General features: G+C 27.9%; 3 protein-coding genes across 8 annotated transcripts; all 3 read left to right on the top strand.

Moving 5' to 3' along the window:
* The first annotated feature begins 569 nt into the window (after positions 1-569).
* Positions 570-5802, top strand: LOC126551244 (cytadherence high molecular weight protein 2-like). Its single transcript, XM_050204119.1, has 7 exons — positions 570-1098; positions 4265-4530; positions 4604-4776; positions 4834-4913; positions 5089-5290; positions 5367-5595; positions 5671-5802. The coding sequence occupies exons 2-5, from the start codon at positions 4367-4369 to the stop codon at positions 5227-5229; spliced, it is 558 nt and encodes a 185-aa protein (XP_050060076.1). The 5' UTR covers positions 570-1098; positions 4265-4366; the 3' UTR covers positions 5230-5290; positions 5367-5595; positions 5671-5802.
* A 4747-nt stretch (positions 5803-10549) lies between these two features.
* LOC126551242 (uncharacterized) lies at positions 10550-17687 on the top strand. Its single transcript, XM_050204111.1, has 7 exons — positions 10550-10927; positions 14024-14089; positions 14180-14257; positions 14333-14592; positions 14669-14964; positions 15942-16368; positions 17521-17687. The coding sequence occupies exons 1-6, from the start codon at positions 10674-10676 to the stop codon at positions 16320-16322; spliced, it is 1335 nt and encodes a 444-aa protein (XP_050060068.1). The 5' UTR covers positions 10550-10673; the 3' UTR covers positions 16323-16368; positions 17521-17687.
* Positions 17688-25840: 8153 nt separating this feature from the next.
* LOC126551243 (E3 SUMO-protein ligase PIAS1-like) lies at positions 25841-27683 on the top strand. Of its 6 annotated transcripts, none has more exons than XM_050204117.1 (4): positions 25841-26244; positions 26314-26360; positions 26553-26759; positions 26823-27683. In XM_050204117.1, exons 3-4 carry the CDS (start codon positions 26564-26566, stop codon positions 27221-27223), a joined length of 597 nt encoding a protein of 198 aa, XP_050060074.1. In that variant the 5' UTR covers positions 25841-26244; positions 26314-26360; positions 26553-26563; the 3' UTR covers positions 27224-27683. The 6 variants fall into 6 exon arrangements, with proteins under 6 accessions (XP_050060074.1, XP_050060071.1, XP_050060075.1 ...); XM_050204114.1 differs by having other exon boundaries at positions 26508-26759; XM_050204118.1 differs by lacking the exon at positions 26314-26360 and having other exon boundaries at positions 25841-26051.
* The last annotated feature ends 305 nt before the right edge of the window (positions 27684-27988 follow it).

Below are 27988 nucleotides of genomic sequence, written 5' to 3'. Positions count from 1 at the left end.
TGATTAAAATATTACAAAACAAAAAAAAAAAAAATTAATGAAGATGTATAATAATGAACATGAGTCAGTCACTATTAAATGTTTTGACTATCTGCCATATAAAAGAATGTAAAACAAAACAACAAAAGGTAAATAAACATAGGAGTCTTTGTAACTACTTATAGTTAGTAGTGTCATACAAATACTATGTAACGATAATAATAATAATAACTATAATATAATATATAAATATAATTTTTTAATTGTAATATATAATATTTGTATTACATAGTAATTTATTTTTATAATTGTAATTAGATTGTTAAAAAAAAAAATTAAATAGAAAAACATTGACTACTCCTGATATTTTTTAAAAGTATTTCAATTTAAAAGACAAATACATTTAATTTTTTTGAGCTTCTATTAAAAACAATACTATTTCAATTTATTAAACTATATGCTGTGTTTTATAACACCATTTACAATATTATGTAAAATGTATTATTTAAAAATTAAAAACATTTTTATGAATGATTATTGGTTTATGTTTCCAAACAAATTAATATTTGTACGGTATTTCAACTTTGATGAAATTGTAACAATGAAGAAGGAGTATCGTCGGCTCAATTTTTATTCAGTATACTACTCTATGGTTTGTCCATCGTCCGCCAGTAAAATTGGCGACGCAGCAAAAAAGAAACGCCAATCGGAAAATAAAATTTTTTTTACGTCCCACCCGCCGAAAGCCGTTATCATAACGAACAGTTTTTCTCCGGTTGATAACGCGAGTTTTCGAACACGATTTTTACAATTTTCGACGGATATTTAACTTCTCCAAACGTTTTCCATTCCGTTCCGTGTAAGTTCGCGTCTCTTGAAAGACGTGCGTATACAGTTTTTTCGTCGTTTGTGTTCGTAGTTGTCGCGATCGCGGTAACGAGTACGACCGCACGCTGACGACGGTCCTCGGTTTTCCTTCGGTATTTTAATTTTTATAAATCATCTGTTTCGTCTTTTTCACGTCCGATCTAGATCGCGTAGTGCGTGTAAAGCTGTTCGTCTACGATTTGTTCACATATCCGGTTCGTGTGATTGTGACCGGTTATTAGGATTCTATTGGTTTGTGCTATGATTTTCGCGTATATTATATTATAATGACGTTGATGTTTCATTTGACACCCAGTATTCATTATATATAATATATTATATTACATAATATAATTACATATATTTATTACATATTTACATTATATATTATATTTCATTATATCGGCTGACGGCTGTAGAAAATATATAATATTATACTCATTTTAATCCATACTGCATTCGTCTTTGTCATTATTCTGCCAAATATTTACTGTTTAGTACTTATTAGTTATTAATTATTATTTATTATAATATATAAACCGATACACGACTTACCTACCTCATTTAATTTACTCTTTTCAAGTTACATACTACCATAAAAATCTGTGTATCTTATCACGCACATCGGTCGTTGAAAGTGAATACCGGAATACCTATTATTATTTGTTTAGAGAATGGTAAGGAAGGAACGAAGGGAATGATTTTATCTTACAGCTAAATATAATAACAGGAAAATTAACCTATACCTTTTATCGAATCCACACTTGCATCAGCCTTTGTATTTCCTCATCTGATATTCCACTGCAGTTTTTTGTTTGTTTTTTTTTTAATTTGTTGAAACTTTAACTCCACTTGCAGAAACACCAATACCACTGGCACTCGATATACATTATCTGTCATGAATATGACTTATGAGTTAAAATTAATTTATGAATTTGCAATACAATTATTTAATATTCATTAATATTAATAGATTTGAAACATATATTTTTTTTTATAAAAACTATAATTACCAAAATTGAATCTTATAGATTGGTCGACTGTAAGCTGATGATCAGTCATGCCTCTTTTATTTATCAAGCACAAATCGTTAAATATTCACGAATTATTGTTACCAAACTTGTAAAAACAATTAATATATTAACGTCACAACAATTATTTTTTACAAATTATAAGTTAGGTATAACATAACTACTGGTGGGAGCTGAAGTTAATATAAAAAACACACTAAAAATAAACAATACCTAGCATTAATATAGACAATAATTGTCTATATTTTAATTTTTATACAGTTCATACAGTTCAATTATAATTTGTAAAAACCGAAAACACGGGTTGACGTTTTTAAATTTTTTACATAATTATATAATATATATTATATATTATAATGACGCAACTCATGTCTCACAATATTCACAATATGATACGTAACCGCATAGATAGTAATACGCTCTTTAGTCTATAATGACAATAACAGATACAGAGAGGCGCAGGTTATTATTTAAATTTGATTCATAATATACCTAATATATCTGAGCTAGGTAGGTAGGTATTTTGGTCAATAATAAGACTTTATGGAAAAGAATAATTCCCGACTAAATTAATTTTCTTCACATTTTAAAGTTATTAACATAACTATAACAGTGTAGACGTGAAGTAGTAGAAGATTTTAAATATTAAATATATAGATAAAAATACATCCATTCAGACAACTTAACAATATAATAATAAAAGAAGAATATAGATAGAACATCAATTAAATATATTATTTAAGTTCAATAATAAGACTTACTGCCTACTGACATTTTATTTAGTATTATTATAGGTAGTAGGTATGTACCTACTTAAGTTTTAATATTATAATATGTCACATTTATAAAGTATTACTATTATTAGAAGCAGTTTGTACTTATACTACCTACATAATTTTATACAAGAGAGTATTTTATTTATACCTACATAGTAATGTCCAAGTCATTAAATAGTATTTAATTTTAAAACTATCCTGTTATAATATAATATATAAAAATAGTAATATAAATTATTTATAAATACATTTAATCAAATAAGTATCAAATACTTCACAAGAATGTATAAACTTAACTCAACCAAAATTTGAGGTTTGTAGATTGATCATATTTAAGTACAAAGTACTGTGAAATAGATTCAAAAATTAAAATATCGTCAAAAATTAAAAACTTAATAATAAATAATAAAGATAAAAAAATAGTAAAAACTAAATTTTTTAGAGAAATTGCGTATTTATTGTGATAATGCATAAAATATTTTTAAAAAATATGTACAAAAACATAAGTACCTAGTTTATTTCTTCAAAATATATAGGATGAGAAATTATCGACATATTAATATTATCATTATAATATTTGATAAGTTAATTTTGTAATGTTTAGATTAAATTTGGATTTGAATCCAAAAATATACATAATAGGGTATTATAGTTTATTTTAGCTTATTATATTATATAAAATTATAATAATTAAAAACAATATAATAATAATATTATTATTTGGTATGCATAATATATTCGTCAAGGCTGGGCAAGTTAACTATTTTTTTTAACTCGTTAAGTTAAGTTAATATAGAAAAAAAGTAAGTTAAGTTTAAAGTTAAAAGTTACTTCTATTTTTTTTTAACTTGCAAAAGTTACAAGTTAATTAGAAAATAAAAGTAACTTAACTTAGTTAAAAATAAGTTATTTTTTTTTTAGTATAAAATTAATAATTATACCTGCCTACCTTTTTTTAAGCTAACAAATAACATATTAATGAAGAGGTTACCCCTATAAAATTTCTGTTTATAATTGACTTAACAGTTATATAATATTTTCTGTGAATATGCAATATTATGTCATATGATAATTATTTTTATAAATTATTGTCTAATAATTATTAATTAATGTATTTAAAATTTCAGATTTTTTTTTTATAAAATTAATTTGTATAAAATTGAATTTCTTTTAAATCTGTGGTTTAGGAAAAAAATTAACTTACCGTACCAATAAAATTAATTAACTCGCTAGTTACTGAATAACTTCGGAAAAAATGTAACTCGTTAAGTTAGAAGTTACTTCTAAAAAAAAAAGTAACTCGTTAATTAACTTAGTTAAAAGTAACTTAACTTTAACTTATTAACTCGTTAATGCCCAGCCTTGATATTCGTAATATTTTGAAAATATTTTAACTATAGTTGAGTTCAAATATTTTTAGAATATAGGATGAAAAATTATTTTACAATATTTGGTATGTAATGTTTTCAAAATGATTTTACTATAATTGCGTTTAAATATTTTAAGATAAAATATTTTCAAAATATGGGATAGAAAATTGATATACAATATTTGATGTGTAATGTTTTCAAAATAATTTGACTATAATTGCGTTTAAATATTATGTTTCAGTTTGAATTAGAGAAATATTCTCGTGATAAAAGCCAAATCGGTGATTATTCTAGTCATTGTGAAACACTTCGAAATGCTTTAGAATTGCAATTAAAAGATACCATGTGCAAGTTGATTCAAACAGATGAAATGTCTACAGTTTCAAAACAAATGATTGAAAATGATAAGCTACAAAACAATAATTCAATTGAGGAATATATGCATTACCATCAATCATCATTGGAAAATCTTTCAAAACAAAAAGATGAGGAAATAGAAAAACTGAAGTATGTTTCTGAGTAGTATAAAGATTAGTTTAAAATAATAATTATATCAATATTTGTTATTTTAATTTATAAGTAATCGAATGGAAGAATATATTAAAGAAATTGATGAATTAAAACAGCTCTATGTTAAAGTATGTTCAGAAAAAGAAAATAGTTTAAATGAAAAAGAAAAATTAGAAAAACGTTACGATGAATTATCTTCTCAATTTGAAACACTAGATAAACAATATGGAACTGTAGTGAAAGGTATGTGTTAATTGTTAATTGAATAAAATAACAATTATTAATTTTTAATTTTTATAGAAAAAGAAGAGTTAGCAATTACATTAATTGGTATAAAAAAAAAGATGAATGTAAATCAAGATTCTATTCAAAAACAATCTGTAAGTTTTTAAATTATTAGTTTACTTAAACATAAAATATTAAGTTCTATTAGGTTAACATTATTTATCAATATAAATTAATAATTTCCATAAAATATTCTTATAATATCATTGGTTTAGTACATGCATATTTTAATTATTTAATAATAAAATAAAATTGTTTTATTTTTTTAAGCTGATAAAAGAAATTGAAGATTTAAAAAATGAATTAACATTGCATAAACGTCAAAAAGAGGTGATTGCTAATTTAAAAATTGATTTGATTCAATCTAAAGAAAGTATTGTCTTTGGAACAGCGATTACAATTGGAGTGTGATTCTAAAGTTGCTACTTATATTGATAAATTAGAAAAATTAAAAAAAGAGTATGAAGAAAAGGTAACAAAATAAAGTACTACATTTATATATTTAAATTTCAAAATTTTAAGTTGTATACATGTTGTAAAACATCTAGGTTAACAAATCAAAAGAAGCAAAAGACATAATTTCTAAGTTAACCACTACTGATTCACTAACATCTTCAAAAGTAATAGATGATGAAAAAACTTTGAAGTTAAAATTATTGAATTATGAAAATTCATTGTCTAATATAGAAAGGAAACATAAACTTGCAATGAATGAAATGTCATTCAAGTACAAAAATGAATTAGACGAGTTGGAGATGATTTATAACAAAAAATTTAGTATGTACAAAATTCAAAAATTATTTAGAAATTTAAACTAATAAAATTATATCAATTTGTGTTATTAATGTTTAGATGAAGAAAAAGTTGTATGTGGTAAATTAATCGAAGAGCTTAAGAGCAAACATAAGATTGAGATGGAAACATTGAACACTGTGACAAAACAGAATGCAGATGATTATGCGAAACAGGAAATTATGCAAATTGTTGCTCTCCATAAACAGCAGTTTGAAAAAACTAAGGAGATTGTAACATTAAAAAATAACCACGTGAGAATACATTTTCTTTATGTTTATTTTTTATCTCTATATTTTGTACATTATATAATATTTTCTATGGAATAGATTAAAGAACTTGAAATTAAATTAGAAAATGCCAAAACAGAAATTTCAAATAAGACTCACCAGTATGAACAATTAAAGGAAATGCATTCTAATTCGAAAAACATAAATATGCTCGAACAACAAATTGAAGAGGAAAGGTCAAAATTTGCAGTGTCATGTTAGTACACTTAAATTTTTAAAAGTGGGCAAGTGGGTACCGTTCTGCTGTACATTAGGAGGCAGGGTTGACCTCGGACTAGGGTAGGTTAAATTTGAATGCAATGATAGGTATCATTGTATACGAAAAACGATTCTGAACGAAGATGATTTGTCAGCCTAGGATATAATTTCCAGTGGTTGGTGAAAAAGGTGGTTTATGTTTTAATGGCCTGAATACAGCAAAATTTAAGTTCTTTTATAATTATTGTAAGCTAAACTTATGAAAAATCTTGTATTAAATTTTCAACTCTTAGCTACCTATACAAACATTTTTATGAATTATACCTACGAAATAATTTGCAAATATTCATAATTTTGACGAATTTTCGTCAAAATTTGAACTTCAAATGCTAATAAAAAAAAATTGTGCCTATGTATTCTTATAATTTTTTAATCACTATAAGAATAACATATGAGGAACTTTGTATAAAATTTTCAAGTATTTTGATAGGGCCAAAAAAATTTTATCGACACTTCAAAAAAAAATTTTCAGAAAAATTGAAAATTTCAGTTGTCTATAAATCACTCAAAAAAACTCAAAATATTTTGAAAATTAAATCACGTAAAGAAAACGCGAATCTTAATAACTGGTAAAATTTCCAAGTATCTACGACTTATACTTTTTGAATAATAACAAATATTTAAAATCGTTTGAGGATAAATCGTTATCGTTACGCTATTTCGTTAAAATTTAAAATTCAAACGCACTTAAAATTTTTCCAATAATGATGCTTCGAGTTTTCTCTATAGATACTTGAAGGTAAACTTATGGAAAACTTAGTGTTGTATTTTTAATCCTTAGTTAAAAACACAAAAAATTTTATGATTTTTCAACTTCAAAATTACTTGCAAATTTTCGCGTTTTCGACAGATTTCGTAAAAATTTAAACTATAAACGCTTATAAAAAAAAATTGTGACTAACGATTTTTAATTTTTTTTAGCTACATTAAAAACAACTCATAAGGAACCTTGTATTAAATTTTCAAAACTTTTTGGTCATCCAAAAATTTTTTATCGACACTTTAAAAAAAATTTCTCAAAAAAATCGAAAATTTCAGTGGTCCATAAATAACTCAAAAAAAGTCATAATTTTTTGAAAATTTAACTATATACGGATACCACTGACATTAACATTTGGTGAAAGTTTCAAGTATTTTCAGTGATTAGTTTTTGAATTACAACCATAAAAAAAATCGATTTGGTCGAAAACTGGTTTTGACTGGAAAACTGGAAAAACTGGAAAAATGGTTAACATTATGATTTTCTTAATATAAACTTGAATAATTGAAAAATGACTAATAAATATAACGCAGCAACGAATTTCAACCACCCCTTCCCCCATGAACACTCCATTATCACGAATACAATTAATGCGCTGGAACAAACACACACACACACACGCATACACACACAAGCCTTTAAGAAATGTAAATAAAAAATTAGAGGACAAGTCTATGTTTGGGGGATAGTAGTTGTATCAATGGTCAAACGTCACTATATACAATAAGCAAATGTCAAGGCATCTGAAAACACATGTTTTAATTTTACGCAAATAAATACCCTTACAATACCAGAAAACATTTCGTTTGTTTCTCGAAACTGGTCCCGTTCATTCCTTCGACTCAATATATACACGAATTGAGTACAAAACAGTGACTAGATATTATATGATTTTCTAGTTTTCTAGTCTAGGTTCCTATAAGAGGGAATTCTTATTAATTCGGATAAATATTTAAATTAAGGTTTCAACTTGGTCCTGATTTCAATGTTTTCAAAGGATTCTGATTTGAGAACCGATTATTATATGTTATGAGATTTTCGAAGTGGCGTGATTGACTGCCGTTGTCGCAATCGCTCGATGTATTATTTTCGGATTGACTCGATAGTTTTTATGTTTTTTAAGCGGTGTATTATCGTACAGGTACAGTATTTCGATGATAGCTGTGGTTGGCGGATAAAATTTACTAAACTATATTGTTACGATGTATTAGTATATATTTTATACAGTGTACTGTGATATTGTTACAATTTACAATATACGTAATATACCGAAAACTGTGGTTAGAAATAGGTTTGTCTGTAAACGTTAATATATTTTAATATCAGTACGGCGTAAACTTGATGCGATCGGTTTTGTGTTTGGCAACGGCCGGCTGAGGGGATAGCAGTGCGGCTACCGCGGGACCGTGGAAATGGTGCTGGACGGGTAATATGTCAGCGGTGGTCGTGTACTGCTGTTGGTGGTGCTAAAGTCTCGAAAATAAAGCACAAAACATGTATACGTGGACCTATTTAATTAATTTACTGGACTAATATACTGCAAACAATTATGTACATTATAAAATTATTTACACGTGATACATAGCGATATTAAATAATTTTTCATTTACTCATTATTATTAATATTAATAGATTTATAACAATAAATAATAATAATAGTCAAAAAGGGCGACAGCACATAGTAATATAATACAATAGATACGTTCTATTTATTATCAAAGTTATAATTTCTAAATTAATTAAAGCATTGTTCTCGGTTGTTGAAAAACGCTTTATATAGAGGAAAACTTGTTCAAGTTAGAGTATAGAACTTTTATATTACATCCAATTCTATACTCTGCATGCATTAGCTTACACAAAATATGTATACATATTAGATAAATGTGTATTATAAGATTATTGTCGATCGTTATCAGACCCACGTTCTTCTAACAAAGGTATCTACTATAAAGTCATTTTTATAAATTAGGTACCTTTGATGCATATCACGTGTGTCATGGGTGTAGGTATGTTAAAGCTTATCAAGTATCATAAAACAAATTAGTTTTTCAATAAAATAGCACGCACAAATATAATTTCAAACGCATTATTTAATATAATGTTTATTTTTTTAAACAAAAGTAAGTAGGTAAGTAAGTAAATAAGTGAATACATAAGTAAGTATTTAAGTATTTCTGACTTTGTTATGTATTTTTAAATTTATGTGAAAATAGCTCCTATATTAGGTATTCATGATGCAAGTACGTAATATCTAACATAATATCTTGTATTTATCTTGCAATAAGCCGTATTGTCCCATTGACACTTACATAAATAATAAACAGCTTTTAGTAAACACTTTTATTTCAAAATATTAGTCAAAACTATGGTTTATTATAAATGATTATTATTATCGAATTTTAAAAATGTATTAATGAACTATATGAGTAAAATGTACTCGTAAATGATTTTTTAGGTAATATCATAATAGAAATATGATAAAAAAAATATTTTTTTTATAAAAACTGGATTACTAACTAAATGTATACTCACAGTCACGTTTTAATTTGTTGAACACGTAAATTTCAGCCATATGTGTAGAATTTGCACGGAGTATTTTTAAATATTTCTCAATGAAACATGTTTTTGCTTACAACGTAAGATTATTAAATGTTTTAGCAATTTATTTGAATCTACGCACGAAGAGCTCGGACCGTTATCTCTGCAAAAGATTGATGGACAAATCCTCACATGATGTCATAACACATTTATAGTTGACCAAGCAATTCTGGTGTACGTATATACAAAATCATAATGAAATATTGCTTAAACTTGTGATCGAATTACAAGCAGCTAATACACAACAACAAAGTCAATTATCTATAATATTAATGAGTAATGAGTAATATTAATAATAATAATAAAAAAAAAGACGTTAATGGTATATGAAAAAACGAACCATGGCTCATAGTAGTTGCTACCGTTTGCGTATTACTGGGGAAGGAGGGGTAAGCGGTAAGTACCTATATTCATTGCCCGGCCGTCCGGGATCCTGCAGCAGTCGTCGGCTTATTTTGATTTATATTTTAATAAAGAGTTCGTAATTTTTGGTGACCGAACTTGAATATGCTTGTACGCCTTTGGCGTGCTTAACTTTATTGTTCAGTCTTCGGTGTCTAAGTATGTTTTTACGATGGTTCTTTAGGTTTATTTGGTATAAATGATAAATATTTAACAATATCCAGTAAATTGTAGATAACTACGCCATTAATGGAACCAGAGCAATATTTGATTATAATTTATATGATAATGATTATATAGTATAGACGTTACATTGAATAATAAAATAATCCAAGTTGAATATTGATTAACAAAATTAGTTTTAAAATTATTAATTATTATAAATAATAATTAAATTGTTTTAAATACTTAGATTAATTCTAAAATACTAATAGGTATATACTATATACATATAACTATACATAATACTATTAATACTAAATTATATTATATCCATCCATCTATAGAGTTTGTGAAAATAATTCAATCGATTAGTAGAATTTCTCAACCCGAAAACATTTCTATTAAATAAAAAATAATACATGGTTTGAATTAAAAACAATTGATTAAGTTAATTGCGTGATGCTATTAGTAACGCGTGTTATTCAAACATTCGGTTGATATTTATATTATTTGTAATTTGTCTGTCATTAGTCATTGATTAAATTTACAAATAGAGCTCGTGATTATTAAATATTTCATTATATATTGAAAAAATGGATTTAATTCACGATTTCATTGAACCACCGACGCCTTTTCCATATCGATACAGAAAATGTATGTTCTGTAAAAAATCAAACATCTTCAAGGCAGTATACAAATGTAAGGACTGCCGAAAAGTTTGCCATCGCAATTGTTATAAGGCATTTCTAGAAATGAAGTTAAAACGTGAAGAAGAATTAGAACTCATGAAACCAACTATCGAAATAATTAGCAATAATGAAATCGTTAAGAAGACGACGCACCAATGGTAAAAAAATATTTTCATGTGTTTTAATAATAATACAGCTTACTGGTCGGTTTTATAGCAAAACATCTCATAATACAATTTGTAGGTAACAATATTTTAGAGACGATGACATAGTCTTTTTTTAAATTTATACTTAGTTAAAAAGTTACACACATTTATAATAATTTATAAAATAGGTTTTTGCGTTGTTCATTGTTTGCTAAGTACTGGATATATTAAAAACCGAAAAGTCATTGCCTCCAAAATATTGTTCTCTACGACTTTTATGAAAGGGTTTTTGATTTAAAATCACTCAGTAAGCCATATTTTTAAATCTAAAAACTAATTTTTTACGCAAAAATGAATTTAATAACTGCCGATACATGCTGCTTTGGTTTCTAGCGGCAGTTAAGTGTGTATAGTATGTTATGTATAATATACTAGCTGACCCCGTTCACTTTGTTTCCCATTAAAAATACCAATTCTGATTAATTTGTTATTTAATATTCAGTTTAACGGTGTTCAAAACTTAGACATTTTCATTGACCAATTTGATTCTCAAAAACTTGTGCAAGCAACACTTTAAAATGCGAATTTTGTAAAATGCTTTCTTATTGCACACTAAATTTGTGGTACGAATCGAATGAAATTAGAGTTAATATCTAAATCTGAACATAATACAAAACTTACTGGTACTACAGTATTATACTTAAATACGTAAATCTAATATATAAATGTGAAAATGAAAACCTTTGAGTGATATGTTCTCGGAAACTACTGAACCGATCGTAATGATTTTTTTTTAATTGAAAAGAGCTCATCGCGGAAAAGTTTATGGCATTTGATCGATTTTCTTACTTAATGAGCAAAAGAGTTATGAATTATTATAAATAATATTGGTCTGTTGTTACGTAGACTTTTATAATTATTATTTTATTTTCGGTAACCATAGTAACAATTTTTTATTATTATTTATTTTCCCCGTTTTTGTAACATTTTTCACTGATGATTCGCTCCTATTGGTCGCAGGAGAAGATGCTTATGTAAATGTAATGATATGTAGTGTAATGACGTCACTGTCCAGCAAGAAAATAAACTATATTAAGGTCGCTGTTGGTTATGATTGAATATAATAGTTGTAGACCTGTTGTTATATTTTGTCAAAACCATAACAACAAAAATAAGAATTAGCGAAATAAGTCAATGTTCACAGTAAATCTCAAAATCACAGAAATAGACTAACAGAAATAAACCACGAGATGGCACATTTTTGTATTTTATCTACTGTAGTAAAAAAAAAATTGATATGATTTTGAAACTTAATGGGTTAGATATAATAAACTTACGTAGGTATACCTACATCTCGCGGGGTCCTCAATCCACCACGGGTGGATTGCCTACATGATAATATACTGCTCGCATAATCATAAGAGTCTCACGGGCAACACCAAGCAGAATGACTATAATATTATTACTTGACTAATTCACTGACTGATAAACGTAGAGTCTGAGCAATGATAGATCGATGCTTTCAATTTACACGGTAAATTCGTAAAATTGTACCATAAATTTAGTGTGCAACAAGAAAGCATTTTACAAAATTTGCACTTTAAAGTGGTGCTTGAACAAGTTTTTTGAGAATAAAAATGGTCAATGAAAATTTCTTAGTGAATCATATTATATAGCATTGGCATTTTTAACGGGCAACGAAGTGCACGGGGTCACCTAGTAGTGTGTATTTGTATGCATATAGATGTACCGTCGACAAACCAATGTTCAGATTCAGACATTAATACACTATTAATTTATTTATTTTTCATTTATTTAAACATTATTTTAGATTCTGAACGGAGTGATGAATGTATTGATTTTACAATGATGTGTGTTTTTTTTTTGTGTCTGTCGACAACATTTGGAGCAGTAAAAATGCTTCAATTTTTTACTTCAGCCCCTCTTTGAAAAGGAAATTAAATCTAGTTGGTACTTTGGGGGGTCCAAAGTTAAAAATTTTCAATATTTTTTAAATTAATCGGGAAAAACCCTAAAAAAATGAGGGAAAAACGGGATTTTTTACGCAAAACCAGTTTTCGTCAAAATCGAATTTTTTATTTTGCTATAACTCAAAAACTAAATGATTCAGACAAAAAATTTTTATGAGTGTTTGAAATTTAAATTTTTACAAAACCGCGTTAAATAACAGTTTAGCCTCAAACGATTTTTGATATTTGTTATTATTCAAATAGTATAAATCGTAAATACTTAAAAATTTTACCAGTTATTTAGATTGTCATTTTCTTTACGTGATTTGATTTTCAAAATATTTTGACTTTTTTTGAGCTATTTATAGACAAATGAAATTTTCAATTCTCTTAAGAATTATTTTTTGAAGTGTCGATAAAATTTTTTTGGCGGAGTCAAAATATTTGAAAAATTAATACAAAGTTCCTCATAAGTTATTCTTATAGCGATAAAAAAATTATAAGAATACATAGGCACATTTTTTTTTTATTAGCATTTGAAGTTCAAATTTTGACAAAAACTCGTCAAAATCATGAATATTAATTATTTTGTAGTTCAAAATGCATAAACTTGTTTATATTTATATCTAACGTTAAATATTCTAGACTGACAAATCATCTCCGTTCAGAATCGTTTTTCGTATACAATGATACCCATCATTGCATTCAAATTTAACCTACCCTAGTCCGAGGTTCACCACAACTCCTAATATACAGCAGAGCGGTTCCCACTTGCCGACTTTTTTTTTTATTTTGCTTATACATTTTTTTTTTGTTTTTTTTTTTTTAGTTTTTTTAATATTATTATTATTAAGTTTATTTTTTAGGTCACTCTATTTTCATCTCCACCACGTTATATTCCTTTAACCCTTTAATTTTTTTTTTCATAAAAACCTTCCCCTGACAATTATTATTATAATTAGTAATATGACGATTACTGAAAAATCCAACAAAAAAAACATTAGCGAAATCGGTCAAGCCGTTCGCACGTGATGCCGTGACCAAGGGAAATAGGGATTCATTTTTATAATATATAGAGATAATAATCATATGTAATACAATTTTACTATTTTTATTTTTTATTTTTTCTATTGTATAGTGACATAGAATCGAACATTACTAACCATGGTTTAACTGATGAACTACCTAGTACAACATCTCTCAAGTATAATCATACTTATTATACTTAAATAATATGTTTACTTCTTATATGTTATACGATTTTAATTTTTTTTTATTATATTTTCTATTGTAGATGCACTGACATTAAATCGAACATTAATGATCATCGTTCAATTGTATTAAATGAACTGTCCAGTACAACATCTTTGAAGTATGATTATATCTAAACAATTTTTTTACCTATTTCTAATACAAGTAAATCTATATTTTCTTAATTATTTTGTAGCGTGAATATTTTGAATGGTCGTAGAATAGTTGATATAGGTCATATTTTCAACGAAATTCAAAATATTCGTCATAGTGGTGGACTTGGATGTTCATTTTCAGATATGATTTTTAAAAGAGAAGAAATAAATGGATACTTCTCAATATTCTATTTTCATTGTAAAATGTGCGGTATCGAAAAACAAATATCTTCTGAAAATACTAAGAACATTGAATGCATTCCAATAAATAAAGCAGTAGTAAATTCTACAAAAGCTATAGGTAAGATTATTCAATACAGAAAACAATTATTATAACAGCCTTATTTAAATAAAATAAAATAAAACTATATTAAAAGGTATTGGATATGCACAACTGTCTGAACTTTCGACTTGTATCGATATACCTTCAATGTCATCCAATACATATCAGTCATTATTATCACCTGTCGGCGAAGTAGTGCATGATTTAGCGAAGGATGAAATAAAAGAGCTGGTGGAAGGTATATTGAGTGAAATCGTTGCACCAAAAAGCGTGCATGAAATAGAAGAAAATAAAGGAGATGAATTGCAAAATTCAGAAAAACAACAACATAAGTCATTTCTGCAGACGTACCAAGATCCAAATACCAGCTTAGCTGTTAACATATTGCAGGTACACCTATGATCCATACAATTATAATAATATGAGCATAATAGAACATACTCATATTTACAAATAGAATAATCGTACAAATAATTAAATTTGAATAGCCTGCAGGATCCCTGTAACTTGTCTAATGTATACACGTCTTAGGGGTTTTTGAACATAAATGTATGTCTAAAGTTGATCAGTAAATTTATGGTTATAGGTTTTCACGATACAATACTCAACGTGTTTAAAGTGTAATAAAAAATAATATTTATTATTGTTTTGTATAATAATTGTACAAAAATAATATAATATATAGTGAGTTCTGTTTATTGTATCACTGGTTTATAGAATCAACTATTTATTGGAATCAAAAATAAAAATCTCAAACCAAACCTAATGTTAAATTAACCTTTTATTAGATCAGAATTACAAAGTACTAGATAATTGAATCACTTTTATGAACGTTATATTTGTTTTTATTGTATTTAAAACTGATTGTTGTTTTATTACAGGATTATATTAATTATATACGATGTGCAACGTTCATTGTATACACATTATAGATTAAATTTTAAATAATTAAAATTATACGTATATTAATGTACATGGATTTTGATTTCAGGCTAATATGAAAATAAAATTAGTAGATTCTTAAGTACACAATCGAGAATAGATAGTTTCTTAACTTTATTTTCGGTGTATTTATTTTATTATTTTATCTTAAACAAAATAATACAAAATATATAAATTGATATTTTTCCATATAAATATGATTGAATCATTAAAAAAAAAAAAATGTTTTGCGGTATTAACCGGTCAATAGAATCAAAGTGACCTAAACCAATGTTATCATACTAAGAGGAACTCACTGTATATTTGTGTTATGTAACAGAAATAAGATAGGGGGATCCCCTTCCAAAAAAAGATTAATTATGCAGATCATGCTTCTAATAAATTTACGTAACCTGAAAATAATTCAATCATAATATTACTTAAAGGATGTACAACAAATCGAATCAAATAGAGTAGCTCTGGGCGAAGAAAATTTCACCTTAGAAGAAAACAAAGATATTTCGGCAGTAAACGAGGATACTAAACACGAAACAGGACTCGGTGTACAACAAATCGAATCAAATGAAGTAGCTCTGAGTGAAGAAAATTCCGCCTTAGAAGAAAACAAAGATACTTCGGCAGTAAACGAGGATATTAAACACGAAACAGTCATCGATATTGATGCAAATGAACTGGAAAATATTTTGGACGAACGGAGTCAAAAAAAGAGTTTCTGGAGATGGCTAATTCCGTTCTGGGGAAGAAATCAAGTCAAAACAAAATCAAATTCAATCAAGAGCAACGAGTATTTAATGCTCAATTATTAAATATTTAATGCTCAATTTTTAAATATTTAATGCATAACCTCCAAAGGTATATTATATATTTAAAAAACATAGTTAAATATTAAGTAACCATAGGAAGTGTCACCACTGGATGGCTCCTTCCATTACAACAATATTACTTTCAATTGTACTTTTATCCTATACTCTTATTGTATTAATGATACAGATAGTATATTAAATATTAATAGTAAAAATAAAAATAAAAGATTCTTAAGTTTTAAGGTAATATTAAAAAACCACCTAACTTATAGAAATGAGGTTTATTTTATTTTATTCAATACATAATGTCGTTTTATACATAAAGTTCAGTCTTGAAAATACATCAGAAAAATGACAACCTCCAAAAGTAATGACAGTCAGTCATGTTGGTCTAGATACGTTTTTTTTTTGTCCAAAATTAAACACGACTTAATGAATTAAGCAGTTATATAAAGACCAAGAAAATTTCACTCCGGAAGTATATAAAAAAATTTCGATATCAATTGCAAATATTCAATGCGTAACAAAACTCAATCCCAATGTGATTGTACTTGAAAAGGTATCAAATGGAGCTTTTTCCTAGAACAGAATAAAAATACTTCGATAGCAACTATCTGAACTATCTAACTATTTAGCTTTTAAGTAAAATCCATTTTATATTATTAGCTTTAGTGTTATAGTGAATTTATCCATTATTAAACTGAAAGGTTAGAATATTATCTATGACATCTCATAATATTTTAGTAATATTATATAATTTCAAAGTGAGTATACTAATTATATAAGCTGATTACTGTTAAAATAATGTATTTTATGCACATGGTCGGCAAAGTATTTCATTGGTTCGTCCATTAAAAAAATTAAAATAAATATTTAACAACGCGGAAAGCTTAAACTATGCTCCACAACAAAACATGCACCTAAAAAATCTTTTTTGCGCTTACATAGTGATCGGCGTTTCGGGTTTTCCTTTCCGACGGCTAAACGATCCCTTTAAACTTTCAGTTCTTCCTGCAAACACGCTTCCTCGAATGTTGAATTAATAGCGGCTAAACTATCACCGTATTTAAATGAACCTAACTCACTTTGAAATTATATAATATTACTAAAATATTATGAGATGTCATAGATAATATTCTAACCTTAAAAACGGCGAAACATATTTTTAAATTTATTTCATGATTATTGTTATACATTATAGTGCAGGTGTGGTCAGTGAGAAGAGATTCGAGAGTCACCTAATATATTAATAAATATGGAAGAGCCTAAGTGAAAAAGAACATCATATTATATACATTTATAACAAATAAGAAAATAATTAAAAATTAAAAATTAAAATAAAATACATATTAAATATTATACCAAGAACACTATATTTTTTTTGTTAATTTTTCCTATAAATAGTAATTTAATGAAATATTTGACTTTTTATAAACATAAATTCATATCAAAAATTGTTTTTGATGAAAACGTTACGATAAGATGCGCGCCGCGTAAGTCTACGACGCAAACCGCATGTAGCTCGCGAGCCCAGTTTGGCCACCCCTGTTAAATAATACAGTGTATAATGGACAAACGTCGTAATAAAACGGTACGCATCGCTTACAACAGTTTACACGATCGTAAACCGGTTTTACTGCGTCGTGCCACTGCAGCTGTAGTATGCCTACGGTTTTGTGTTTTTGTCGCACTCGTGAAATAACGCAGAGAAGTATGTCGGCAGAGACGGTTGGCGGCATCCCACCCCTTCCCAGCCGTAGTCACGTCTCGCCTGGAATTTGTTTTGTCACGAGGTGAACTACCCGATAGGCGGGGTGTGCGGCGGTCGGAGAACACAATACGTATCGATAATATTATCATGTTGCCGTCTGCCGACATTCCAATATTATAATATGTTTTGTCGCGCCGTAGTTCAGCGCCGTTCTTTCACGACGAGTGCGTTTTCTCCGTACGTCATAACAGCTGTAGCGTCACTCGACCAGTCGACCCTATAATAATATACGAACGGCTATAAAATAATATTATCTTCTTCTTCTTAACAGCTTAGCGGACCATGTAGGTCCATCGCTGCAACCATTATTTCATTCCATCGGGTCTTATTATTTGCATCTTCCATTTTTACGTTATCATGGATCATTTTTAGATCTTTTACTATTACATCCTTCCATCTTGTTCGGGGTCTTCCTACAGGTCTTTTCCCCACAATTCTTCCTTCTGTAACTCGTTTTATAATTTTCCCCTCTGCCCTCCAAACATGTCCAGCCCATTCTATCCTCTTGCTTCTGCTATATGATAATATATTAAAATAATATTATATGTTTATCTATATGCACTTATTATTATTAATATAATATTATAGTAGGTATTATATAAAGCAGTGCATGCACACGAGCAGTGTTTGGACAACCAGCTGCGTCGTTCGTGCATTCGGCAATAATAATTCTGAATACGTACATTATAAGCGAAGGTGCTGCAATAGTGTGCGTGTGAGTACGTTTAAGCCGCGATCTTTAAATCGGAGTTTTGGACGACGTGCAGCGTCGTGCATACGATACAACATATTACTATATCGGGTAGTTTATTTTGATTTTTAAAATTAACTAAAGTATATGGTCGTCGTTGTCGGCCGCTAATCGCCATTATTATTATTTTAATTAATTTTCCAGTACTACCTAACTGCAACTAGTAAGAAGTAGATTGTCGTCATATGTATTTTAAGTATAAATTGTATTGTTTTTAATTTCAAATAGTTCAACATGTTGAATTGTGCTCATAATATTATAAATATTAAATTAAATTATATTTAATTTGACAATTTGTTTTACCTATGACTAGAGGTATTATATTAATTTAAGTCACACCCCCGTCACCAGCATCCCGATCCGGCAATGATATAAAGCATGAACTACTACACAGGACTGGACACTATGGAAAAGATAGCAGATACAAAGTTGTACGGGGTTCGTACACATGCGATGTAACTGCACTCTGCCTGTAGTATTACGAACTACATTCTTTTATAGGATAACACCACAGAATAGTGATATTAGTAATAGTAAATAATAATTAATAAATAATAGTTATTACTTATTAGTTATTAGTTAATGCTTAATAGTCAATACTGTAGTGCTAAATAGTAAGTTTAATAATGATTTACATTTAAGTTAGCTTCAATAGCTGTCAGTTTTTGACGTTTTTATAGGTATATAAAAAAAAAATATGTACATTTGTTACGTTTATTTTATGTTTTTAGTAACTTTTACAATTTCTTCTTTTTGGAGCTTACTTTGATTTATTTTTGATTTGTCATTTGTGAATATTGTCTCATTCTCATGGTTAAGTAATAAGTTATAATATATGTCAAAATTTCACTTTTGTGGGACTCTCAAGGAAAAGTCAATAGATTTGTTTTGTGTTCTACGAAATAATCTACTGTTTCTTCAAATTTTTTTAAAATTAAACATGGTTATAATAAGATAATTAAAAAGTTATAACAAATTGCACAGTTAATTATTAATACAATTATATGCCATCCTCTTATACACACTTATGGTTTCAACTATACCTAAATGTAAACAATCTACTTTAAAAACTGTTTGGCTTAAGATAATTTAAAGAAATGTAAAAAAAACCAATATCATTGTTAGTACAATACCATAACGCAAAGCTATTTTAATACTACCTTAGATACAAGTAAACTGCTTCTAAAAAAATGAGCACCTGAACAAATCTACAAAAATGTATTTAACATTTTAAAGATCATATTAATATTATTCAGATAATCTATACAATTTAAAAAAAAAGGCGGTATTTTATATAACAAAATATTTCTTATCTCACAGATGGCGTTGCATGTGTACCGAATATGTACAACTTTGTGGACGACTCCCTGCTCTCCTCCTACCAATAGTGTCCAGTCTTGTGTAGTAGTTCAATATATAAAGTATAATTTATGATAAAATGTTAATCTTTTTTTATAGAATTATATAATGGTAGGCATGTCTGCAAACTAAAAGTATATCAGATGGGCCAAATATATTGAATTGTTTATTAGGTATATACGGACGCACATAAACATATATCAAATAAAAAACAATTTTATAATATTTTGTTAATCTAATCTAATAAATAATAATTATTCGGTTACAGTTTTTCAGAAGATTAGACAGTATAATGATGTATACCATAAATATTTTATAATAAGTTTTATTATCCGGTAAAATCCGGCCATAGACAAGGTAATTCAATCTCACCTATCCTCCTCAACCTGGTATTGGAAAAAGTAATAAGAGAGCTGAAAATTGAACCCCACGAAGAAATAAAACTCCGGAACTCGACTATTCCATTATTGGCATATACCGATGATATAGAACTGATGGACGAATCTCAAGATGGAGTTAAACGGCTCTGTGTCAGACTTAATGACGCAGCACAGAAAGTAGGACTACAAATTAATGAACAAAAAACTGAATATATGATTATAGGTAGACAAAATTGGATGGATCAAGTTTTGGAGGTAGATTATTTTAAAGTTAAGAGAGTGAATTCTTTTAAATATCTTGGCTCAATTGTGACTGAAAAAAATGATATCACCAAGGAAGTAGCCGCGAGAATCCAAGCGGGAAACAGGACTTATTATGGTTTGGAGAAACTAATAAGTTCTAGATCATTATTAAGAGAAATAAAGAGACGTTTGTGTACTAGTCTAATACGGCCAGTGATATTGTACGGATCGGAAACATGGGCACTAAGGAAATCGGATGAGAATAAGTTCTTAATACTAGAAAGGCAAATATTACGAAAGATCTTCAGTCCAATAAAAGATAACATCACAGGAGAGTGGAGAAGAAGGAAAAATATAGAGCTACAAGAAATTTTTAATAAAAATAACATAGCAGAGACGATCAAGAAAAAAAGATTGCGGTGGGCAGGACATGCAATCCGAAGCCAGAACTCTTTACTAAGAATGGTTTTAGAACAGAATCCAGTAGGTAAAAGGCCCTTGGGAAGACCAAAATTGAGATTGGAAGATTTAGTTAAGAGGAATATAAAAGACTTAGGAGGCGGAGCAAACTGGAAGGATTTGGCGTTGAATAGAGATGCCTGGAGAATTGGTTGTGAGACGGGATGATCCTAGCGGCCAATTAACCCAAGAAGAAGAAGAAGAAGAAGAAGAAGAATGATGTATACCATAAATATTTTATAATAAGTTTTATTATTATTTTATTAATTAAAATTGTGTGATATACAATATAATTGTATGTATTATATTATATGATTGTGAACGCACCTTTTTCAGTAATGTTTTTACCTGCCTTTTTTTCGTTTGGCCTTACTAGTTTATATTTATATAATAAACTAATTATAATTTATAAGTAGCTAAAAGATTGTTTAACTGTAAAATTTCGTGGGAAGCAATAGCCGGTTTAATATACCTATTAAAGAAGCCAGTATTCACAATTAAAAAGAACCGAGTAGCAATATATTACAAAATCAAATTCATTTAATTATTTTGATAATAATCAACATCATATTTTATAATTTGAACACAGACCTCTTTATTTAATAGAAAAGTTATTGGATTTGTTTTACTTATTGCGAGTTGCCACGCATTAAAACCGAGTCTACATAATATAATATACAGCTGTATATTATAAGATATTACCTGTGACCTCGGAATGCCGCCGAAAATAGGGTGTTGGTGAATAACTAAACAATCAAAACTATGCTGGTCGGCTATTGCCCACACTCGATTTATACAGGTGGAATGTTGTTGAATATTACGAGAACATATATAATATGTATATTGCCCACGAAAACGAGTAGTTGCGCTACATGTAAATCGTAATACACAAAATGAGAAATCTAAAGCAACAACCGAAGGGAAGAAATACGGCTACCATACAGTAAATTGTATCAAGAAACATAATTGGAATACCTGCCATGAATTCGTGTACAGTTGCAGGTAGCCAATTAAAAAAAATATATATTCAAACAGCCGTGAAAAATATATAAATAATGTGATTTACAAAAAATTTTGTAAAATAATTTTCATTGTCTAGAATCTTAGCTTTTCGTAAATTGATTTAATTATTTACTGTATAGCAGAAAATACTTGTTTATAAATTATAAGTTGCTAAACATAGTTACATTAGTCATTGATAATTTAGATAGATTATATTTAAACAAATCTCATAAAATAATAATTAAATTGGTTGATAAATTGATATATTTGAATAATTATGATATGTTAAACATCATTTTGAAAACATATAGATGCTATATAGACAGTTATTCAAATAAAAATATACCTAAAGTAACTTTCAAATAATTGTGTGCGTGTGTGCTTATAAAACATTTTTGATGAATATGCATCTAACGTATTATAGTTATAAGTTTTTGTTTACCAAAGTGATACATAAGATAACCCCCCCCCCCATGGAATTGATCTGAAGATGCCCCTGTTTAATACTTACTATTATTAGTTATAAATACCTTCTAAATATTATTTATAATAAATTCTACCTACTGTACTCATATTAACATCAAATGATACTTTATTTACTGTTCGATGTATTATTTTGATATTGAAATATAATCCAGATTTCACAAATAAATACATGCTACACATAATGTTTAAATATTAAGTACTTGGTAGATTTAAAATAGGTATAGTCTATTCAGAATAAGAAACACAATCGGCGGCGACTTGTTATCGTCGACGGTGGTCAGATTACACCCGTTTGTCTATCCCTATCAAAGACACTATCTGTAAGCTGCCCGTATATAGTAACCACGCCCATGCGCAGTAGTCGACCGCCGACTGTGTTTCTTATTCTGAATAAACTATAGAGATCGACATTTCCATTGTTTAGTTCTTGGACTTTTACATGACGACTCAAAGTGTTGTTCACAAATTAGATAGGTACGTTTAATATATATGTTAATGTGTCAAATTAAACAATTCTATATTACCTGACATTTACACCCAAATACTAAAATTATCAGGTGATTTATAAGAAAATCGATATTTAATTATTTCTAAACTACTTATACATCCTTTAACGTCACAATTTTTGAAAGCCATTTTGGAAAAGAAGAATAATATTGTTTGATCTTACTACCACTTTACTTAAAGTTTGCAATGACGCAGTTTTCGACGATCATTAACATAGATGTTCAAATAGTATTTTGGCGGGAACCTAATTATTAGTATTATTATCAATATAAATAACATTATAATAAAAAACAAAGTAACTGTAGGTCCATTTCACGAAAAGTTGCCCTTGACATTAGCGCGCTTGGTGACGGTATTTATGAAAACCAGTGGTTCTTAATATTGCCCGCTAGAGAGCCAATAGCTCTACGACACAAGGAGTAATTAATTTAAATTTGCCGCGCTTTATTTCGCGCGTGTTTAAGATGCACTACGTCAAAACGTCCACCAGGCGCGCTAACGTCGAAAGCCATTTTTCGTGAAATGGACTATAGTGGCGCGACTGGTGTTTGTCACCCACAACCAATAAACATAGTTGGCATTTTATATCAACAAGTGCCCACCCACTGAACATGACAGTCATCATCTGCACGGCGACTAGGACGGTCAGTGAACGTAAAACGACAGTTCCACATCATTACACCAAAACCATTACTCACTAGTTGCGATTGTGTGAAACACGGACGCATAATAATCGGCGAGTCATAATTAGATTAATAATATTCAACGACAATCACTACCGCTGTGTAGATCGTTCCAATTAATTTTGACGTACAACCCAATTCATAGGAAAAAAGATCCTAATTCAGGTAATTATTTAGTATTTTTTAAGTATTTTAATGTACGACTTTTTGGAATCATGGCAGTAAGGCATAAAATCAATTCTGTGGCCAATGCTCATTTTTATGGTTACAATTTTTTTTCGCATATTTTACAATAATGTTTATATTCATTATAATTATATTTTTATTTATTAAAATAATCATATTGACATCTTTGCAAATAGCTTCTGTTGATCGTGAATAATGCATTAAATATTGCATAAGCTATTGACGGATGACAAAACAATTTAAAGAATAGTAAAAATAAGTTTGAAGAAGAAGGGTTAGGGATAGATTTTGCAAGGTCTAAACTTACAAATGTTTAATTAAAAAAATAATACTCAATACTATTATTGAGCAAGGTAACAGAATATGACAAAAACATGAACTGTTAGTCGAAATTTATCTAGTTTTAAATACGTAGTTATCAATTGTATAATGTGACATTAAAAAAAAATTTGAAAGAAAAAAATGTACTTTAAGATAATTGTATTAGTTGTCAATTCGAAAACTTGAAATCGAACTTTATTACCTCATGCTAGGTAGTACTTACTCGTTACATAATAATTTTATACACAATTTCACAAAAATAATAATATTTTAAATATTTTTTAATAAACATTTTTATACAATATATTATATTCTCAGATTGTATAAATTTTTAGTTTTAATCGTTAATTTTTAGTTTTTAATTTATAAAAAACAAATAATTTTGCATATTTACGATATCAATGGATGCATAAATTCGGATCCTGGTAATAAGATATTTAATTATCGTCTTAACTAATATTGTTACTATTGTTGTATATTTTGCTTAACTGGTTATTATTTATTAATGTATTTGGGATAGGTAATTTTAATTTTTGACTGATTTTGCATTACAGATGTAGTTTTCCCTCAGCATTTTAGTAACCAATACATTTTATAATTACGTTTACATAACAAATATATTGATACTTTTCTTATAAACATTAAATTATAAAATTACTGTGTCAACTGAATAATAAATTTGCGATTGTGCATCAAACTTAGAAAGAATCAAATCATTTAATTTATCGACTTGCTCGCTTGTTGGTGACAAAAGAGCTCTTTCCTGAAACCATGAATTTTTTTTAATCGATGTTTGTATAGTAGATACTGAAATACCGTGAATACAGACACTTTTAATATTTATTTTACTATTCGTCACCTATAAAAAGGAAATCTTTAACAAAATGTTTAATATCTTGACCAGTACATACCATTCTCATATTAGTTTTCAGTTCTAATATGGTTATATATGTCCTACGTAGGATGTAAAAAAATGCAAAAAAATGGGCAAATATCTGTGGGTCAAACTCGAAACATTTACATTTACGACATCACATCAGAAACTTTTAAAATTATTAGTGTTTCTCTACTATATTATGCATGTTATATACATTTACACCTTTTTCTTTAATCACTCTATCAATTGAAAAAACTCGCATCAAAATCCGTTGTGTAGTTATACTGATACAGTATTCTATGTATTATTCTATGATTCCACAAAAACATGAAAAAATATCATGATTTTCTGTGCAATGAATAAAATATCATTTTTTCTGACTATTTTCACATTATAGTTCCTAGATTTTCTCTAGCAAACTATGCTTAATATATTAAATATTAATGTTACCATAACAACTTTGTTGAAAAAATTTTTATTTTTATTAAATCATGGTTTTACTTATTCGAGTACTGGTAGCTCTATAAGAGTTACATTACAACTCAACTTTTAATCTATTGCTTGCAATTTGCTATCATGAATTTGGATTCTAAATTCCAAAAAGATTACGGTGATTGTAAATGCAACATTATCGAAAAATCGATATGTAATCTAAGCAATTTTTAATTGGTACACCATCAAGTTTGTCAAAATAATCGTCGCATGAAGTAAATACAAACTAAACTTAAACGAGAAAATCGAGTTCACAAAGAACTTATATCATTCAATTGCCCCCTAAACAATTTGGGTTCAAACTTAATGTATGTAACAAATACGAAGACCCGTATAAGCCTATTAGTTGAATATTTATGGTATCTCAGTAAACTTGAAGAAAAGACTAACTCACTAATTAACACTCAAGTTTGTTTTTTTTTTTTTGAATTTATCTAAACATCTAGTATCCAAACATATCAAATTGATTCATTCTAGGACAAGCTTCAAATATGTGTCACCATTCACAGGACTTTTTTGGTTAGGTACCATAGATTTAATTTATTACAAATCTAAAAAGTTACAGATATAACATCCCATATTGTATATTATATTTTAAAGATGATTTATTTATTCTTTTTATTTGTTTGTTACCTACAACTTTAAATTTAAATTTTTTTTTTTTATTTTAGTGACCACGAATATGAATCCAATTAATAATTACTCTGTTGACAAAGGTTATAGAAACATGCTGAGTGTTGTAGCACAAGATGCATTAGAAGTAAAAACAACGGCTAGCGGAAATAATTCTTACACTCCATCTATTGAAACTGTAGCCCAAATCAAATACAAAAAATTACCGTTTTATGAAGTCATTGATGAAGTCATTAAGCCAACTCTTCTAACTGGCACGGACACATGTACATTACCAAATGTTCATAAAGGTAGCAATATTTTAAGATTATTTTTTTATTTAAATTATGATCATAATATTTATTTTATTTCAGGTATGAAAGAAGCTATATTTATACTTCCTCTGTCACTCGAACAAATCAATTTTGTAGCCAGTAATCGTAAAATTTCTTCTGGAAAAGAAGAATATCTTTATCAGTTCCAAATTCGAATTTGTCAATTTATAGAGCCTGTACCTAATGAGTCACCAGATTACATGCCTCTCGATCTATTCATACGAGTTGGTAGGAAACCATGTCTATTACCGCCTTCTCTACTTATAACTCCACTAGAAACTAAATCTAGACTAACTGCAAGACCTATCGATTGCACAGAAAATGTTAAACTTTGTCCATTCATTAGCAACTACATCACTATAAATTGGACTCCGGATGGAAAACATTATGTTTTTGCACTATATTTTGTAAAAAAATTAACCACAAATACTTCAATTTAAGAACTTCAAGACAAAGGTGGTAGGAGTTCCGAAGATACCAGAAACATTATAATTAAAAAGTTAGCAAATGTTGGTCTAGATGTAGCTACAATGTCTTATCGTTTTTCTTTAATTTGTCTGTTGATTAAAATGAGAATGAAGATACCTGCAAAATCTATTCATTATGATCATCTATAATGTTTTAATGCCAACACATTTATTTTAATGAATGAGAAGAAACCAACCTCCAAAGTCATCTTTTATCGATCTTACTTTAAGTAATGATGAAAGACTACAAGCTCAAGTACAGCTGCAACAAGCTAATACCAATTTTGAATAAATTTCAAGTCCTACCCCTACGACTGAAGCCTCCCAGTTAATTATTATTATTTTTTTTTAATATTATAAGTAATTTTGATAGTATAAGCTTTTATGATTAGTGTAGTTCAATCCATGTATCAACAATATATTTTTTAGAATGGCATTCAATAAGCATTAAAATATTTATATATTAATTATCTTTTCTTTTTATTATAGTATTTAAAAATATATTTTATATTTTATTAAATTAAAATGAAAGTAGTGAAAGACTGAGCGTCGTGTTGACTGTTGTAGCTCTTCCTATAGATGTTAATATGCCGCCATTGTTCATGAATTTACAGATAGCGGCAATAATCATTCGTATATAAATATTGTTGTAATACGTACTATTGTCAGTGGCGTAGTTATGGGGGAGGGATATGGGGATAGATCCCCCCAGAGCCTTTTTTTTATTTTTTAAATCAT

This window comes from Aphis gossypii, chromosome 3 (assembly GCF_020184175.1).
Source record: "Aphis gossypii isolate Hap1 chromosome 3, ASM2018417v2, whole genome shotgun sequence".
Classification (NCBI taxonomy): Eukaryota; Metazoa; Arthropoda; class Insecta; order Hemiptera; family Aphididae; genus Aphis; species Aphis gossypii.
This window is presented reverse-complemented; position numbering and strand designations above follow the sequence as displayed.